This window comes from Dermatophagoides farinae, chromosome 9, assembly GCF_024713945.1.
Source record: "Dermatophagoides farinae isolate YC_2012a chromosome 9, ASM2471394v1, whole genome shotgun sequence".
NCBI lineage: Eukaryota > Metazoa > Arthropoda > Arachnida > Sarcoptiformes > Pyroglyphidae > Dermatophagoides > Dermatophagoides farinae.
The window spans coordinates 2,777,561-2,796,986 of record NC_134685.1 but is presented as its reverse complement, the minus strand read 5'-3'; the positions used below and the strand labels follow the sequence as shown (position 1 = coordinate 2,796,986).

At 33.2% G+C, this 19,426-nt stretch overlaps 5 protein-coding genes across 9 annotated transcripts; 3 read left to right on the top strand and 2 right to left on the bottom strand.

Moving 5' to 3' along the window:
* The first annotated feature begins 67 nt into the window (after nt 1–67).
* LOC142597811 (uncharacterized) lies at nt 68–1,778 on the top strand. Of its 2 annotated transcripts, none has more exons than XM_075734188.1 (2): nt 68–90; nt 376–1,778. In XM_075734188.1, the coding sequence occupies exon 2, from the start codon at nt 679–681 to the stop codon at nt 1,672–1,674; it is 996 nt and encodes a 331-aa protein (XP_075590303.1). In that variant the 5' UTR covers nt 68–90; nt 376–678; the 3' UTR covers nt 1,675–1,778. The 2 variants fall into 2 exon arrangements, with proteins under 2 accessions (XP_075590303.1, XP_075590302.1); XM_075734187.1 differs by lacking the exon at nt 68–90 and adding an exon at nt 245–282 and having other exon boundaries at nt 351–1,778.
* LOC124497443 (uncharacterized) lies at nt 1,675–3,306 on the bottom strand. 2 transcript variants are annotated; one of them, XM_047061094.2, is made up of 2 exons: nt 3,123–3,306; nt 1,675–3,044 (listed from the first exon to the last, which is right to left on the bottom strand). In XM_047061094.2, exons 1-2 carry the CDS (start codon nt 3,304–3,306, stop codon nt 1,783–1,785), a joined length of 1,446 nt encoding a protein of 481 aa, XP_046917050.2. In that variant the 3' UTR covers nt 1,675–1,782. The 2 variants fall into 2 exon arrangements, with proteins under 2 accessions (XP_046917050.2, XP_075590301.1); XM_075734186.1 differs by lacking the exon at nt 3,123–3,306 and having other exon boundaries at nt 1,675–3,098.
* A 230-nt stretch (nt 3,307–3,536) lies between these two features.
* Nucleotides 3,537–5,678, top strand: LOC124497580 (uncharacterized). The gene has a single exon (XM_075734165.1). It carries the CDS (start codon nt 3,537–3,539, stop codon nt 5,451–5,453), a length of 1,917 nt encoding a protein of 638 aa, XP_075590280.1. The 3' UTR covers nt 5,454–5,678.
* A 292-nt stretch (nt 5,679–5,970) lies between these two features.
* LOC124497579 (calpain-6) lies at nt 5,971–9,231 on the top strand. Of its 3 annotated transcripts, XM_075734164.1 has the most exons (6): nt 6,070–6,201; nt 6,414–7,427; nt 7,489–7,519; nt 7,724–8,395; nt 8,464–8,609; nt 8,674–9,231. In XM_075734164.1, exons 2-6 carry the CDS (start codon nt 6,678–6,680, stop codon nt 9,160–9,162), a joined length of 2,088 nt encoding a protein of 695 aa, XP_075590279.1. In that variant the 5' UTR covers nt 6,070–6,201; nt 6,414–6,677; the 3' UTR covers nt 9,163–9,231. The 3 variants fall into 3 exon arrangements, with proteins under 3 accessions (XP_046917201.2, XP_046917202.2, XP_075590279.1); XM_047061245.2 differs by having other exon boundaries at nt 5,971–6,201; nt 7,489–8,395; XM_047061246.2 differs by having other exon boundaries at nt 6,026–6,201; nt 7,489–8,395; nt 8,467–8,609.
* Nucleotides 9,232–9,336: 105 nt separating this feature from the next.
* LOC124497991 (fatty acid synthase) lies at nt 9,337–19,280 on the bottom strand. Its single transcript, XM_047061686.2, has 10 exons — nt 18,418–19,280; nt 18,099–18,317; nt 17,371–17,993; nt 15,411–17,287; nt 15,013–15,332; nt 12,926–14,937; nt 12,330–12,860; nt 11,340–12,267; nt 9,991–11,273; nt 9,337–9,919 (listed from the first exon to the last, which is right to left on the bottom strand). The coding sequence occupies exons 1-10, from the start codon at nt 18,581–18,583 to the stop codon at nt 9,779–9,781; spliced, it is 8,100 nt and encodes a 2,699-aa protein (XP_046917642.2). The 5' UTR covers nt 18,584–19,280; the 3' UTR covers nt 9,337–9,778.
* Nucleotides 19,281–19,426: the final 146 nt, after the last annotated feature.

Genomic DNA, 19,426 nt, shown 5'->3' with positions numbered 1-19,426 from the left:
AATATCAATCAAAATCATATCATCATATCATTATCATTATTCAATGATAATCAATGATTTATTGATCTGAAAATTTGCCTACTAATACATGTGATTTACCATTAAAATTTTCAAAAATTTTTCGTTCGATATATCGAATAGAAAATGAGAAGAAAAAAATTAGAGCAGAAACAAAATTGTTTTTGGCCTTGAAAAACGTTTTTTTTTTTTTTTTTTGGTTGCTCAGATTGAAATGCCCCAAGGACCATGGTCAATATTTGGTTTTTTTTTTGCTATTTTTCGGTAAGCTCGGCCATGTTTTTTTTCTCTTTCTCTTTAGTTTGTTAACATTCATTTGTGTATACACAAAGACCAACTTAGTAGTATTATTATTAGCTCTTTGTACACTTGAAAATTATACTAAAATTTAAACCTTTGACCTTGGACCTTGGACCTAGTAGTGCATACGTATGGTAAACGGTTATCAATATCAATTGATCGATCGATCAAAGTTAAAACCCACTAGTTGTGTGTGTGTGTGTGGTTGGTGATTGATTCGAACTGGACAAAAAAAAAAACGAAGAAAAATATTTTTCGTTTCGAACTAGCAATCTGGTCATCGTTTCGAACACACACACACATTGTATCGTTGTCGTTTTTTTTTTGATTGTCGAAAAAATAACATTGAAAAAAACATTGATGATGATGTATCGATTATTATTGATGATTTTTATGGCAACTTTAATGATGGCCGAATGTTGTCCATTACATGATGCCATTACAATGATGGCACGTTCATCATCATCAACAACATCGGATCATCTTCGTTTGAATAATGAAACAATGGCTAAAATCTATCAAAATGTATCGGGATTGTTGAAAGAAATCAATGGTAATGGTGTTGCTGGTGGTAATGGTGGTGGTTCGGCTGATAGTATTTTGGTACATTTAAATCAAACATCAACAAATACATCAACAATGGCATTGATTGTTAAAAATGAAGCATCGGTTAATAAAAATAATAATAACGATATTTATGAACAATATCGAATGTATTATGTACAATTAGCTGATGAGCCAATGGCAACAAACAATGGTTATTATCGTTTATATTGGAAATTATTTATCGATACATTTCGTAATCAAATGAACAATGTAATGACAACAGTTTGGTCACCAGTTACGGCTATTACAAAATATTGGCGTCCAAATGGTCCAAAACAACAACAAAATAACGATAAACATTCATTTGGTGTATTGAATCAATTTACATTGCCAATTATATTACATGCTATTGATTTACCCGAATCAATTGAACAGCGTATTATTGAAATACAGGATTTTGAATTGGAATCCAAAAAATCATCAAATGAATCATCATCAAATGGTGTGGCCACTGCTAAAGTTGTTAATGGTGGTAATAATAATGAATCAAAAGTAACAATTGAAACTAATATTGTACAACAGATGGCTAAAAAAATATTGATGCGTGCCATAACCGCATTCAAGGGTCATCTTTGGGCACAATTGCCAAGAATTCGTCCATCAATGTTACGTGTAACTGGTAATAACAATGGTATTGGTGTGTTCATCACCGATAAAGGTGTACGTATCAATTTGATTGGTGAACAAAAATCGAATGGTGATGTTGAATTTTTTGAAAAAAAAACATTGATAAAATCACAAATCAAATAAGCCGTGAAAAGAATTTTTTTTTTTCTACTTTTGTCTGTCTGTATGGTTCTTTGTAATAATAATAATAATAATAAAAATAAAAACAAACAAAATAAAAGAAAAAAGATTTCACATTTTAAACATAACACTTTCATATTGACTTTGTTCATCATCAGCTATATTCGGATTTTTACCATCATTATTAGCTGATGATTTTGGTGTTGGCATGGCTGGTGAAAATGATCGTGGTGTTTGATGAAAATCGGCTGTTTGTGGTTTAGTAAAATCACGACGATCCAATAATAATGGATTTTTTCGTTTTGATGATGATGCAGATGTAGATTTTTCTTTTTTCTTCTTTGAAGTTGATTTATTCAATAAATGTTGATAGATTTGTACATAATCATCTGGTGTCAATTCGATTGGTAATCGTTGAATATTATCATCATATTCGGTTAATGAGAAACGTTCATGTTCTGGATCAAATGTCATGAATTGATAACGTTCATATATTTCATTAGTAAATGAACTATACACCTGACTTGATGTTGGTGTTTCCATCGTACCATCATTGATATTCGTACGAATATTACAATGTTTTAATGGATCATAAAGAACATTTGGTATAAGATTAAACAATAGACCTGAATGTGGATGATATAATTGATTTGTTTGCAAAAATTTAACAGTAGTTTTTACATCAAGAAAATAATGCCCTGGTTTCGGTTCACTATGAATCATTGTTGATAATGGTGATTCATGTGGCTCTGGAAAACGATGTTCATCCGATAATGATGGCAATAATTTGATTGGATAATCAAGATTCGTGACAATTGTTGATCCATGTGATCGAGATCTTTTTTTACGATTTTTATCCTCAAACAATGTGATGAATAATAGCAACAATAGAATTGATGCAATTAAAATCATTGGTATGAATATGAATGCAATGAATACAATCCATGGTATTAATGGATCAGATTTTTCCGTTGTTGTTGTCATAATCTTCATTGTCGTGGTCAATATTGTTGTTGATATTACAGGTGGCAATACGGTAATATTCGTTGTATGATTTGTATCCACAGTGACATTTGTTGTTGCTGCGGTAATCATTGTTGTTTCATTACCATTATGAGTGACGTTGAATGATGGTGTTGTTATCGTCGTCGTCGTTTGATTACTTAAATCATCAGTGACGTTGAATGATGTTGTTGTTATCGTTGTCGTCGTTTGATTATTATTATCATCAATAGCAGCAGCAGCGAATATTGTTGTATAGATTAAAACAGTAAAAAGATAGAGAATCGGTATCAATGTTCGTTGTTTAAACATCATCATCATCAACATATGTGTGTGTGTGTGTGTGTTTAAAGATTCAAAATAAACTGAAACTGAAATTTAGTAGAGAAAAAAAAAGATTAAATTAACAACAACAAAAAAAATGGTAATGTAAATTGTGATCAACATACTTATCGGATTTATATACACACTTAATTTTGGACCAAAGCAAATGAAAAAAAACAAAACAAAAATTCGAAATTGTTTTACCACATTGTTGAAAGTGGCGCAGACTAGCGGTGGTAATTCGTAATAATGATCAAATAATTGAATTTTATACACAACAAATGATGAACATTCAACATATGAAAACATCACGCTGGCCAAAACTCATCTGTGTGTGATGTTTATTTTTTTTTTTGTTTTTTAATTTCTTCTGTTCATGTGTGTCGTTGATATTTTATTTTGTAGATTTTTCTCGAAACGAAATTTTCGTTTTTTTTTCTGATATTTTTACAAATGTGATAGTAGATTTGAATTTTTTTTTTCTCCTGATCATCAATCTGGTTGATCCATTTTTACATCTCAATCAAAAAAAAAAAAAAATGGATTATCAAGATTTACTTGAAGCCGCACAACGAAATACTGAACAACAATCATCATTACTTCGACGTAGACAAATGAATGGATTGAATCGTGGACCGGATCCAATGGCAATAGCTAGATTTAAGGCACGTAAAGAACGTGAAGAACGTCATCGTTTATTGCGTGCACAGGAAGAAAAACAACGTTTGCTTTCATTACGTGCACAGAATTCTAAATCGATGCGAAAAGCACAGATGATGAAATCTCGTACAAAAGATAATAATTTTGGCCGTATAGTTACCACCGATGATGATCGATTGATTGAAGAAAAAATTCGTCAAAAATCCATTGATGATACGAAAAAACGTATGAAAGCACGAATCGATTTGGATCAAAAATTAAATGGCCTAAGTCGTAAAGATCGTGATAAAGTTATGAAACGATTAGAACAAGAAGAACCGGTAAAAGTTCAGCCGAAAACAATGAAAATTTCCGATATAATTAGGCAATCATCAAAACAGAAAACAAATGGCCCAAATGTGACAAATAATCAAACAAAACTGAAAACATCAAAACAACAACCACCACCATTATCGTATGATCAATTGCTCAATATGGCGGCAGAAAAATCAGCACAAAAAATATCATTAGAAGATGAAATTAAAAGTGAATTAGAATTTCAAGAAAAAAATTCGGAAAAAAAACGTCAAGCATTGTGTGCTAAAGAAAAACAACGACAAATTGATTATTATCGAAATGATGCTGCTGAACGACGACCGATGGCAAAAACCAAAACCACCACCACCACACAAGAGGTCAAAACACAGAATTCAAATTGCAAACAATCGACAAACGATAAATATCATCATGTGGTTAATCGAACACCAGCTTCGAAACAAATGAAAACAACCATTGACCAGCGATCAAAAAAGACTGATCAAGAAAATCCAAAAAAATTATTGGATCATAATCGGAATTCGAATCACCATCACCACCACCAACAACAACAACAACAATTTAGACAGCAACAGCAGCCACAGCCACAATCAAAATTATCACAAAATTTGACAAAACATTCTTCATCGGTTGGAGCAATGACAAATATGAATGGAAATCGATTACAATCAATACGATCAGAAAATGATGGTAAAAAAAGAATGGCATCATCGTCATCATCGTTAACAGCATCTTCATCTATGAAGAATCGTGATAACCAATCTAAACCAAGCAAACCTAGACTGCAACAGCAGCAGCAACGACAACAACAACAACAACCAATTCGAACGTTATCACCGGCAAACATGTTCGATACCAAATCATCGATGTCATCAAAACAAACGACATCTCTATCAAAATCTTTGCCACAAAAATCTGTGATATCAAAAACTACTTCATTATCATCATCATCAATGATGGACAATCGTAATCGATTACAACAATATCAACCACAACAACAACGACAGCCAATACATCAACAGCAACGAATGCCACCGCCACAACAACCAAGGCCAAAATTACCGCCAATCGGTGCTACATATCGTCGTGGTATTTATTATGATTATCAACAAGATGATCAATATAAAAATGATGTTGATGATGATTATTATAATAATGATGATTATGAAGATGATGAAATGGATGAAGAGGATGATGAAATGGCCGATTTTATTGATGATGGTCCAATCGAAGAACCAGAACCGGAAGAAGAATATTCACGCCATATACGTGAAATATTTGGCTATGATAAACGAAAATATCGTAATATAATTGAAGATGATATTGAAGAGGCTAGTTATGGACAATGTATGAAAGAAGAGATGCGTTCATTACGTGAAGGTATCCGTGAAGATTTGGAAGATATTCGCCGTGAAGAACAGGAAAAACGATTGAAAGCATTGCAGAAAAAAGCACGTATGAAAGGCCTAAAAGGATATTGATTCTGATTCTGATTCTATTTGCAATTAATCATCATCATCATCATTTTATTTTTTACTTAAAATTTATTTTTCTTCAAAAGTCTTTCAAATTTTTTTTTTTTAAATTTTATTTTTGTCCAAATTTTTGTTGCATTAATGATGAGAGATTGTAATGTGCTAAATTATATTATATTTTTTTTTGTGTATGTGAAAATTAAAATTAAAAATGAAACGAATGAATATAAATATGTCACTCTTTTGTTGTTGTTGTTGTTGTTGTTGTTGTAATTTAAATGGAAATTATTATATGCAGTATATATATGGTTTGGTTATGATACCATACAATCAAACATTAGAGAGACAGACGATGACCATCATTCATAAATTTTGGTGCAGCTGTTAGGTTTGACCTCGATTTTTTTTTCTCTCGATTGTTAATGTTGATCATCATTCACCATAATAAAAAAATAAATATATGCTGCCCGTCCTTATTACTTTTTTTTATGGAAATAACAAGCCAGTTATATTTCTGTGCTCAGTATATTTGTGTGTGTGTGTGTTTGTAAATGGTTCCATCATCATCATCATCATCATACCTGTTTTTTTTTTTTTTTTTTGGGTTTGTTGATATATTTGTGCTCAACAGCTGCAGCTGCTGAATTGTTGCTTATTTGGCGCTCTTTTTTTCGTAAATTTCTTCGTTGTTGTTGTAGTTTTTTTTTTGGTCATATAATTCTCACCACCACCATCATCGTCATCATCATCATAGGTAGGTTGTGATATGTAATCCGGTTCAGTATCTAAGTAAAAAATCTGGATTTTAGAAAAAAAAAGATTTTTTTTTTTTGTTCTTGGATTCTATTTTTGGATTTGTTTACTTCATTTGTTGTTGTTGTTGTTGTTGTTATGGTTGCTTTATATAATAAATCACTCTCACTTATCTATTGAATCTTGTTTTTCATTTCATTTGTGTGTGTGTAGGATTATATTTCCACAATTCGATCGAACATCGATTTTTTCATATCGTTTGATCGTTGGGTGTGTGTTTGTTTTTTACCATGATTTTTCATCATCATCATCATCATCATCATCATCACATAACAATCAACGCCATCAATTATGAATAAACTGTAAACAACAACAATATATTTCATCACGGTTTATTGTTGTTTTTATAAACTGAAATAATTCACAAATAAAGAATTTCTATTTTCTTCTATGCCAAAATAATAATAATAATAATAAATGGCCAATACACCGAAAATTGAACCAAATCTATTACGATCGAGTAGTCGTCGATTTCATCGATTCGGTAATCAATCATTTCGTCGATTAGCAAAACGTTCGGCTGATGTTGGCTTAACATTTACCGATGATCAATTTAAACAGAATGATCGTCATGTATATCAAACATCAGCATTTCGATCTCGTTTCAATATTGGCAAAGTTGTATGGAAACGTCCAAAACAATTGTTGAAAGAAAATGATTTCAATTTTGATTCAACATTATTGCCCATTTTCAAGACTGATCATAATCATCTTTTTGTTGGCCATTCACCGAATTCATGGTTAGTGGCAGCAGCATTAGCCATTGGCCAACATCGATCATTATTCGAACAATTAGTCAATATTGATGAACAACATTTTCGTGATCAAGGTATTGCCCGTTTTACAATATGGCAAATGGGTGTATGGCATAAAGTTGTTGTCGATGATCGTTTACCATCCATTGATTCTGAACCAATATTCACTAGACCAATTTGGTCATATTCATCATGGTGGATACCAATGTTGGAAAAGGCTTATGCAAAACTATACGGATCATATGAAGCAATGGTTACAAATGGTTCATTACATAGTGCATTGATTGATTTTAGTGGTGGTGGATCCGTGGAAAGTATTGATCTTTTACGTTTTGGTTATTCATCCGAACAATTATGGCATATAATTAGCCGAGAATTTCAATCAAAATCATTATTGATTCTTAAAACCAAAGTAAGTAATCAATAAATAAACATTTGTAATCAATAATCTATTAAACAATTTCGGAATTTAGGAATTTAAACCAATCGGATCAGCACCATTTGGTTTGGTATCAAATCGTTATTACTTGATACGTAATATTAAAAAACCAATGGGAACATTAAAAAGACTTTTATCATCAAATTCATCATCATCATCATCATCAACTCATCATAGTAATCAAGATAATCTTCCATTATTAATTACGAATACAATTGCTGATGGTGTAAAAAATTGTAAATCAAGTTTATCAATGAATCCAAAAAAAGGTTTACAAGAATTTTGGATACTGTCAAATAATATTACGAATCTTTTTGATACACTAACTATATGTCGTCCATTTCAATATCATAAAGATTCTATTCATCGATTGATTGTTAACAAATCAATTGGCTGCGATAATTCATCATCATCAAGTCTACAATTTCGATTCGATGTTCGTCCAATGTCTAATAGTTCATCAGCTATGGTCACTACCGATTCGTCTAATGGTGTTGGTGATGGTGATACAAACGGCCAACATAAACCACATCATCATCATTCACAATGTGTCGATGTACATTTTAATTTGATACAAAAAAATTCACCAATCATACCGATCGGATTTCGTATCTATTCAATTGAATTGAATCGTAAATTCAAGGTTCATCAATTTTCATCATTACCATTGATAACAACAATTGATCCTGTTCAATCAAGAAATCTAATAGTAACAATATCGTTACCAGCCAATGCACGTTATCTGCTAAAACCAATCTGTCCGGAAATATCAACATTATTGGTATCAATTTATTCACCACAAATCAATGATCTACGTCAATTAACAATGGATATGCCACGTCATCAATTATTATCATTTATGCAACCAGTCTATCCAAGTGCAATGACACGTATACATGTATTGGGTTGCGAAGGTCTTGAACGACAAGATAGATTTGGAAGTAAGATTCAAAATATATTTAAAAAAAAAAAAAATTTTCAACTATTGTTTTTTTTTACTGTTACATAGCAGCCAATCCTTACTGTATAATACGTTGTGGCCGTAAATATGTAAAATCATCAATAGAATATGAAACACTAATGCCTGTATGGAATAATTTTTCTGCAATATTCTATCATCGTGATATTGATAAAATGGAACCGATTTGGATCGAGGTAAATAATTTTTGAGCTAATCATTTGATGAAACCTTTTTGATATTTATTGCTATTTATTCTAGATCTGGAATCGTGGCATACTTGTTGATTATTTTTTGGGTGCAATTAAATTTATACCAAAATTAACAATGATTATCGAGAATGATAATCACCACAATCATAACTATAAAGAGGAACCTGTTCTCGAACAACAACAACAACAACAGGATGTACAATCCAATGATATGGTCAATCAATCAGAAGAAATATCGATGCCTGATATTACGAATAAAGATCACAGTGATTTTAATTATCAAATGAATATCGAAACGATAAACGATGACGATGTTCATAATGATCGAACATCGGCAAAATCGGCACCATCTTTGATCGAAAATCAAGACTTAACATGTGAACAACAACAGCAACAAAATGTCAATGAAAATGATGTCTATGGTGATAATGATGATGATATTATCTGTCTTCAACTGATGGATAAAAAAGGCCATACAAAACGATCGGGTTTCGTTTTATTACGTTCGGAAACGGTGGAAGATTTGAAATATTTTTAATATGTGCATTTTTATCTTGTCATTTTTTTCATTTTTTTTTTAAAATTTATAATAAACACATTCCAAAAACCTCTTTTTGTTCAAGTTTTTTTTCTGAAACAACGAGTTTCATCATGTGTAGTAGTGTTTCAACTATTGAAGAAAAAAATCTCAAATAAACGAATTCAGGTCATATTTTTTTTATATAAATAAAATAAGGTTTTATTGAAAGAAATTGTAAAAAAAAACTAAGCAGAAGAAATTTTTTTGTTTTGTTTCGTTTCGTTTCGTTTCGTTTCATTTGGTCTGTGTATTTGGGATTTGGTCAGTTTCAATTTTCAGTTTATTTTTTTTCGATTTGTTTGTTTGGCCATTAAATTTGTTCGCGTTTCGGATTCCTGATGTACATGTTACGTTTCGTTATTTTATGAAGTTTTATGTATCAGCAGCAGCAGCAGAATTGTTGATAATATTTGAGCAGTTTTGTTCAAAAAATTGGAAAAAAATTAAAGAATCGCTGAAATGAAAAAAAAATAGTCCATTTTGATAGTATTGTTGTTGTGCGATTAAATTTATAATAATGATAAAAATCAATAATCAATAAATGAATGAATGAGAATCAAATCATTATTGGTTCTCATGCCAAATTTTGTGCCTCCTCTTCCGTGATCAATGTCAGTTTAAGTTTGATCAATTTGGTTATGTAATGAAGATGAGTGGTGAGATATTCTTCTTCATTACCGATGACTTGATAGACATCAAAACGGCCGATGAAATCCTATATTATTATGGAAATTCAAAAAAAAACAATTGTTAGATAACACTATTAAAAACTATTAGAAAACGTACCTTTCGAGCGATACCATAACTAGTAAGTAGGATATGGTTCAATTTATCGATTTCAGATTCTTGTGTCATACGTTTGATGACAGATACATTGACGGTAATTTTCTTCATCATTTTTTGTACGGTTTTCTGTGTAAAATCACGACCAAACATTCGAAGTTTACGAATATTTTTCTGTTGATATTTGAGAATCATTTCAGAACGGACGAATGAATCTTTGATAATATCATCAATATCTTTGCTATTAATTGCTTTACCACCATGTGATTTCAATACATCGGCTATTCTTTGGATACATTCTTGTTCATTTTTCACCGAAAGGGCTTCTTTACGGACTTTGTCGACCAAACGTTCGGACATGAAATTACGTAGATATGATAAGATCATTTCAACCTTTTCATTACGATCAAATTCTTCTTTAAAGTTAGATACATCCATAGGATCGAGTACGATCATTGTTTTGATTGGTACGGCTTTACGACACATGTGAATACCTACAATGGCACCAAATGAATGGCCAACAATTTCATGTTCACCTTTTGGTTCCAATTTAGCCAAAACACCTTTAAAGTATTCGGCTACTTTTTTGATATTGTTCAATTCATTCATTTTTCGCATCCAATTCAATGTAATGACTGGTCGATGTTTGGCCATATCCATAATGATTTCTTTCAATGATTCATAGATACCTTCAATTGGTGGCAAGAAGAAAATCGGTTTCATTTTCGATACTTCTTGATGTGGACAAACAATCGTATATGGTTCGCTTGCAATTTCGAATCTAATGTTAGCCAAATGCATACGGGTCTTTTTAATATCTTCGGCAAATGATTTAAGGCCTTCACGTTTGCCATCACGAAAATCTTTAATTTCACCAATAGTAATACGTTTGACATCAGCAACCGACAACGATACTTCATAATCACGTTCCAAACGTTGTTGAATTTCAACCACAGTCATACTATCCAAACCGGCATCACCAATAGTTTCTTCACGAGATCGTTTGTCAACGTTCAAGTGAGCACACAATTGATCGAGAATGTCATCTTCACTCTGATTACTGTTATCTTCCAAGTTTGATTTGATCAAAGAAGATAATACTGGTGCACCGACTTGCAATAAACGATCCAATACTTCCAAACAGGATGCGATACGTTGCAATGAAATACCGCCAAACAATTTAAGCATATCTTCCTGTTTCTTGTCATCGGCATCGACCAACAAATGTTCGGCAACAACACCGACATCACCGATTGGACCCCATTGAATAGCTGTACCAGGCAAACCTATATATGAGAGAATAGAAAGATAGAATTTAGATCAAATTAACTAAATCAATTATTAATTCTTACCTTCAGCACGACGACATTCACAAATACGTTCCATAGCCGAATTAGCATAACCATAATTAATTTGACCGGCATTACCACGACCAGCGGTCAATGATGAGAAACAGACAAAGTAATCAATTTCCGGACATTTAGCACGAGAAATTTTATCCAAATTAGCCAAACCAGTCAATTTCGGTGAACAGACTTCGATGAATGTTTCGGCTGTTTGATTTTCAACAAAAGCATCGTGCAATACCAATGTCAAATTGAAGAGACCACCAACTGGACCTTTAGTCATGGCTTCATCAATCAAAGCACGAGCGCCATCTTCAGTGATAACATTATCTGTAGCGATCGTAACATCGATATCGAAGATTGAAATGAATTTGCTCAATTCCTTGAGTCGTTTGAAGTACAATTTTTGATATGAATTTTTCAAGCCACCTCTGGATGAAAGGACGAATTTTTTGGCACCACGCATAACCATCCAATAAAGTAATTCCAAACCGAAACCACCAAGACCACCGGCAATAACATATGATTTCGATGGATTGAATGATGTTCGTCGATTAGCAATGACTTTCAATGGTTTAGCAAGGATTTGTTTTTCCTTTTCTTCTTCACGCATTTTGATGATCACTTTACCAATATGTTTACCAGTAGACATGTATCGGAAAGCCTGTTCAACTTCGTTCCATCGGTAAGATGTTCGTTGAATTGGTTTGACAACACCACGTTTAATACCATCATACAATAAATCAGTCATACGTTTCATGAAACGTTTCAAGTTTGGTGAATCAAAACCTTCACGGAAATAGGCATCCAAACAGACACCATGGAAAGAAATGTTTTGCAAGAAAGCAAACATGCCAATCGGTTTGTTCATTTGCATATCATATTTGCCGATTTCCAAGAATCGACCATTCAAGCCCAAACAACGAAGTGATGCCTAAATGAATAGAGAAAAAAGTCAATAAACTTTCTTAAATAAATCGAAATCGGATATTTTACCTGAAGTTTATCTTCAGCCAACGAATTCAAAACAATGTCAACGCCCAAACCTTTGGTTCGATCTTTGATCAAACGTTCGAATGAAATGTCACGTGAATTGAAAATGTGATCATCTGGAATGCCAAATTCTTCCTTGAGGAATGTACGTTTTCGTTGATTACCAACAGTAACGAATATTTCACATTTATAATCTTGACAGATACGAATGGCAGCCTGGCCAACACCACCTGCAGCCGAATGAATCAAAACTTTATCGCCTTCACGCAATTGACCACGAACAATCAAAGCGTATAAAGCTGTACTGTAAACGACCGGAATACTGGCAGCTTCTTCCAATGACCAATCATCCGGAACATCCCACAAGAAATCTTCAAAAGATGTGATTGTTGTAGCGAAGCCTTTGAATGGAACCATGCCCATGACACGTTTTCCATTGTCACGACGTCGACCAGAGAATTCTAAACCAATGACACAATTGAAAATGGCCGATTCTGGACCAGGTTGAATACGACCAGTGGCCAACATAACATCCTATTGAATTGAATTTTAAAAATAAATATATTAGAGAATACGACATATTAAAAAAATTGACAAACCTTAAAGTTCAATGATGAACAATAAACATCGCACATGACCATATCCTTTTCTTGGTCGGCTTTGGCAATTTGATTGAAATGTTTGTGATCTGATTCATACCAATTGAATGTGGATAGATCACCACGGGTGGCAATATCCAAATAAGCATATTCAGTTTCAACTTTTTCACATTCATCTGGCAAAGTGATGAAACGGAATGAACCCCATTGTCCTTGTTTGTAAACATTGAATACCAAATCCATATAGCCAATTTCGTTGAATGGACTTTTTTCAAAATCAATTTGATCGGGTAATGAATTGTCCAGATCCAAAATACAGCGAACATTTACGCCACCCGGTTCCAAACGCAAACAATTGACCATACCGACAACGCCAGTGTATTTCTCTTTGGCAACCAGCCACAATGGTTTGTTATCATCTTTACTTTGTGCCATCAATGCTTTAAGTTTATCCACCCAGGTATCATATTCAAAGTTGACAATTTTCAATACATTGAATTCAGCCGGATCATAGACCATTTTAAGTTTACGGAACAACAAAGCGGTACAACCATAAATGCTAGTTTTTGTACCGACCAAACCAAACGAAGCAGCTTTAGCTGCTTTGATGAATTCATCCACAACACCAGATCGAATGATTTCACGTTTTGGGTCAATATTGAAACATTTATACAAAGTGCTTTCCACTTTGTTCAAATCATTACGAGCGATAACCATGAGGAAACCATTTTCTTTAAGAGCATCATAGAATGCTTCCAATTGTCGATCGATACTCCAATTTTCAACAACACCATCTGTCAATCGATACAGGATCAAATCGATAGTATTGATATCGTTTATGAATGAATTTGTTGATTGATTCCATTCAATCGATTTCATATTCAAACTTTCCAATTCTTTGTTAAGAATCTGTGAACCAGTATTGGCGTAGGTATAATCAATATTCAGATTACCAACATAGGATGTTTTAATCAATTGAACAATACGCCATGCATAAAGATATTGAGCTGGATTCACTTCAATCATTTTCAAATTATTACGATCAGATGAATTCTCCAATACGGTATCGATCAATGGTCGTACAAGACGTTCATTTGTTTGCAATAAGACAGCCAAATCTGCTGAAAGATCATGTTTGGTCAACAATTCATTGTTGAGGCCACCTTCACCATTCAATTTATCTTCAGCAACACAACAGGACATCATCAATTTTTCGTCACCATCTTCCATTTTTTCCACTTTCAATTCCAATAAATCTTTCAACAACATGAACACACGATATTTATTGACTTCTTGCATTTCAACAAATTTCGTGTAATGTCGAATCAAATCATTAAGTTTGCCTTGAACGACCAATTCTTTCATTTCGGGTTTAGCAACCTTTTTGTCCAACACGAGCAATGTAGCTAGATAGTTACACATTTCAATATAATCCATCAATTCTTTATGTTTATCTTCGTTCAATCGTGATTGTTCTTTATCCAAATATGGCATATGTGAATATTTTTCCAATATTAAACCTTTTTGATCGATTTTACGAGGAACTGGGAATGGAATCATGCCTTTTACTTCTAAACCTTTAGTGGCAATTGAACGATTATTTCCATCGAAAATTATTGGAATCAATGAGATTTTGTTATCTTCATTTTTCATGAAAGCAGTTTCATAAAATTGAATTGGAAGATCGGCACGGCTTTCTTGGTTATCTTGATCAACTTCTTCTTTGTTGATGGCACCTTCAACACGATTGGAGAAATCTTTTTCCAATGTTTCATTTTCTTTAGTTTTATCAGAGAAATACAAAAATTCACGTTTCAAATGGAATTCTTCTTCTTCGGTCTTTTTCTTTTCCTGTTTGACACGTTCAATTTCACCAAACAAAACTTTTGGATCGATACGGACCGATTCAAATCCGACCGGTACAAACAAAGCACGAAGAGGTAGAGCAATAAGTGAAATATGAAGCATTGAATCCATGAAACTAATGAAATGGCCGTCCCATTTGACTTTGCCTAAAGATTAGAAAACGAAAAAAAATCGACATCAATTATACAAGAAAAAAACATTGAAACAATCAAAATACTAACCGATAGCACCATCTGAACGAGCTTCAGTAAGACCTTGGAATTTAGTACCATAATCATAGCCACGAATACGTAATTCTTTATAGATTTCTCTTGTGGACAAATAATCAAATTCACTTGAATGACGTTGTTTATAATCTTCTTCAATGGCTGGTTCAATTGTATCTTGAACTTCCAAACCATTATCATTGTCCATAACGGTGGCTTTACCAGTACAGACAAGATTGTTTGCTTCAAACACTAAAAATTCACCACTACCTTGCAAAAGACGAATGGTGAATTTGATGTCACTTGTTTCGGACACCAATGTTGGACGATGGAATCTATAATGATTAATGGTAGTAGATAAAATTGTATTAATAATTGTATTTACAAGTGTTGAGCAGATTTCGGTCACTTACCGAACGTTTTCAAAATGAACAGGTGTTTTACTCCAAGGTTGACCAATATGATTGGCAACACGACGCCATACCAGATACAAATAACCAGTAGCTGGAAACAATGCTTTACCTTCGACTGCGTGGTCACGCAAGAAATGCCAATCAGTTTCATGAACAGAAATTTTAACATAAAAATCGGATGCTGTTGAAAAGTTATGGAATTCGGGATATTTTTTCACATAGAAACTCTTTGAATGATCCCAATGTACCAATGAACTCAAGGATTGTGTTGATCGTGCAACAGGCCATTCAACACGTGGATACAAGTTTTCAATATCCAAATTCATACCGAATGTATAGATTTTACCCAATGCCGTAAGGAAAAAGTTCAAATTATCCGGTTCATTACGTTTCATGAGGCCAATATAATGATGTCGTTGATAGCAACGTTTGAAGATTGAATCAAACAATGAATGTGGAGCAACTTCAATAGCGATCGAGTCTTTGCTAATTTCATTCATGCCTTCATTGAACAATACAGGTGATACCAAATTGTTGGTGAAATATTTGGCCGATGCATAGCAAGCATCTTCAATATACCAATTGCTTTTATCGAACGAGGTGGAAATCCATTTTGAACTACGTTTTTTCGGTTCCGGAATGATTTTGTTCAATGCGGCCATCAAATCTGGTGCAACAGCATTCATATGTGGACTATGGTATGGATATTCACCACCAGCAACCAAACGAGCAAATACATTTTCAGCTTGTAATTTTTCGACAAATTTTTTCGTCTCTTCATAAAGACCAGAAATGGTTACGGAATCCGAACCATTGTGACATGCCGGTACAATGCCAGGTGGGCAACGTTTTTTAGCTTCTTCCCATGATAAACCAATGGCGGCCAATACACCACGAGGTAATTTGGATTGTTCAACAATTTTACCACGCCAAAATGATGTCAATACAGCTTGTTCCAATGTTAAACAGCCATCAGCATAAGCACAGGCAACTTCACCAAATGAATGGCCAATAATACCTTCGATTTTAAGGTTAAGCAATTTGATAACATCATACAAGGCGACTTGCATAGATGTAATGGCAACGAATGGATTGACAGTACTTTTCCATAATTCTGGATCATTTTTGGTCAACAATTCAATCAAATCGATGCCCATTGGTTTAAGTACGGCAGCCGATTGATGAATTGAACGAGCAAATGGTTCCAAAGACATCATACTGGTAGCCATGGTCAACCATTGTGAACCCATACCAGAGAATACAAGCCATACAGGATATTCCATACCAGTACTGGTAATTTTACAATCATATTCATATTTAGGCACTTTTACTTCACCACATTCAATATTGATGGTTGTAAATTCAGTGTTGTTTGGTTTTTCTTTGATAATCATGTAGCCACGTTGTGGGAAATTGGATGATGATTCAACCCAGCCAGTTTTCATTGATTCATTCAACAATGCAAGGAAATCACGATGAACTTTTTCCGGATTATTTTTAATGAAATCGAACATCATGTTTACACCTTCTTCAGTACGGCCAGCAATGGTAACCAAACGTGGAATTGGTTTACAAATTTCATACGATTCAGGTGTCAATTCTTTGTCATTACTTTTCAATAAAATGTGAGCATTCACACCACCGACACCGAAAGAGTTGACACCAACGATACCGTTCGGGAATTTAGTATTCTTGATGACAGGTTCAATCTGTTTGTTAACAATAGCATAGATTTCTTGTTTTGGTTCATTGAAATGCAAATTGGCTGGAATGCATTTATTTTCAAATGCAACAACAATTTTGGCCACCGAATTCAAACCAGATGAACCTTCTGAATGGCCAAGATTTGATTTTACAGCACCGACCAATAATGGTTGCTATATTATTATTATTTGAAAGATGAAAAAAAAATCTGATTAGAAATCCTTCTGGATCAATAATAATTGAATTTAAAACTTACTTCACGATGTTTACAATAAGCTTCAGCAATAGCTTTAGCTTCCTGTGGATCACCGACATTGGTGCCAGTACCGTGAGCTTCAAAATAGACCAAATCATTTGGATCAACACCAGCCTCTTCATATGTAGATACCATTAAATCTTTCTGTCGAAGCCAATAAGGAGCAAAAAGACCGACCGATTTGAAACCATCGGAATTAACTTTTGAATGCAATACAGTTGCATAGACACGTTTTGCTTGCGAACGACGTTGTAGAATAACTGCACCAATTGTTTCTGAACGTACAAAACCATCAGCACGTTTATCCCATACTTTACATTTACCATCGGAAGCCAAAAGACCGACACAGGAATAGATTGAATTACCGAATGGTGCCGGAACCAAATTACCCGTTGCAACAACAGCCGTATCACAGACACCCATACGGATATCATTCATGGCTGTAGCCAAAGCGACCAATGATGCTGAACAAGCCGTATCGATAACCAAACTAGGTCCTTGAAAATCGAACAAGAAAGAAATACGATTGGCGTACAATACTTTTGAATTGCCATAGACCCAAAAAGCAGCCTCTTTAGTGAAGATGTCATTGAAATCATCCTGTGGCAAACCATCAGCTTGAGCTAATAATAATAATGATGATCAACAATGGTAAATTTGAGGATTATTGAATAACCAAAAGAAAAAAAAATCGAATGATAAAATACAATGACACTATTTCCACTTACCGATAGTGTTGATGCCAAAATAGACGCCAGTATTGGAACCACGAATTTGATGTGGACAAACGCCGGCATCATGGAATGCTTCATAAGTTGTTTCCAATACGATACGTGATACAGGATCCATAGAATGTGACAAATACGTCAACATGGAAAAGAATGATGAATCGAATTTGTCCAAACTTTTAAGTTTGCCTGTACGTGATCCAAGACTATCGTTGATTTCTTGATTTTTTTTTTGTTTTGGAATTTAAAAAAGAAAAATTTGAATCATTTTTTAACGGTAAAAAATTATTTAAATTTAAAAAAAAAAATCAATACATACCAACTGGCCAACGACGATCATCACGGGTGACCATATCTTCACCGCTAAATAATTTCTGTGCAAATTCATCCATATTATCGGCTTCAGGAAAACGGCCCGAAATGCCAGAAATAACGATATCCTCTTTGATTGGACATTCGTTGGCTATTTTTGAAAGTGGTTCCATGATTGATTTTTTTGATGTATTGATGGTTTAATTAATAATCAGTATGGTGGTTTTTTTTCTATTAAACTTCCAAAATTTGGTGATTATGATGATGTTGATTGATAAATTGATAAATTTATCGAAGTTTTTTTCTTTGATTAGAAGTAAAAAAAAATGTGAGAAAAAAAATTGCACGAATTTTTTTTTTTTTTTTGTTATTTAAATAAATTCCAAATGAAGAATTAATAAAAAAAAAAAAAAAATAGGAGGAACACTTGTATTGCACAAAAACGAATGGACAAGAAAAAAAAACACGGACACGAATACTGTAAAAACACACGATGATTTTTTTTTAATCTGATGAAAAAAAGTGCGAAAAAAAATTTTTTTTGTTTTCAGAATTCGAATCAAATTGAGCGAAAAAGAATTTCGGGAAAATAAAACAAAGAATTTGAACCAGAAAAAAATGAAACGAAACGAAAAATAAAAAATGAAAAATGAAAAACGAAACAAAACGAAATGTTGAAGAAAAAAAAATTGCAATTTGTGGACCAAATGAAACGAAACAAATCTGCTACTGCTGCTGCTGGGTATGATGCCCAAGAATGAAATGAAAAAAAAATTTTTTTTTTGTAAAACTGAAAAAAACGAAACGAAACGAAACGAAAAAAAAAACGATCGCGATCAAGTTTACTAGCCAAATGAAATGTTCATCAATGGTGAGATGAACTTTTTGTATCGGGGAAAAAAAAGTAAAAAAAAAAAAAAAAAAATAAAAATCAAATTGAAATGAATTGAGAATGGAGAACTAGAGAACTAGAAGACGAAGAAGAAGAAGAAGAAGAAAATTTCAAAAATTAGCTA

Coding starts and splice junctions, on each gene's coding strand:
- LOC142597811 (XM_075734188.1), top strand. CDS start 679: ATGATGATGTATCGATTATTATTGATGATTTTTATGGCAACTTTAATG.
- LOC124497579 (XM_047061245.2), top strand. CDS start 6,678: ATGGCCAATACACCGAAAATTGAACCAAATCTATTACGATCGAGTAGT. Junction 8,396..8,463: donor ACGACAAGATAGATTTGGAA/GTAAGATTCAAA, acceptor ACTGTTACATAG/CAGCCAATCCTTACTGTATA. Junction 8,610..8,673: donor TGGAACCGATTTGGATCGAG/GTAAATAATTTT, acceptor TATTTATTCTAG/ATCTGGAATCGTGGCATACT.
- LOC124497580 (XM_075734165.1), top strand. CDS start 3,537: ATGGATTATCAAGATTTACTTGAAGCCGCACAACGAAATACTGAACAA.
- LOC124497991 (XM_047061686.2), bottom strand. CDS start 18,583: ATGGAACCACTTTCAAAAATAGCCAACGAATGTCCAATCAAAGAGGAT. Junction 17,994..18,098: donor TTTTGGCATCAACACTATCG/GTAAGTGGAAAT, acceptor TATTATTATTAG/CTCAAGCTGATGGTTTGCCA. Junction 11,274..11,339: donor TGAATGTCGTCGTGCTGAAG/GTAAGAATTAAT, acceptor TCTCATATATAG/GTTTGCCTGGTACAGCTATT.
- LOC124497443 (XM_047061094.2), bottom strand. CDS start 3,306: ATGTTTTCATATGTTGAATGTTCATCATTTGTTGTGTATAAAATTCAA. Junction 3,045..3,122: donor TGTGTATATAAATCCGATAA/GTATGTTGATCA, acceptor ACTAAATTTCAG/TTTCAGTTTATTTTGAATCT.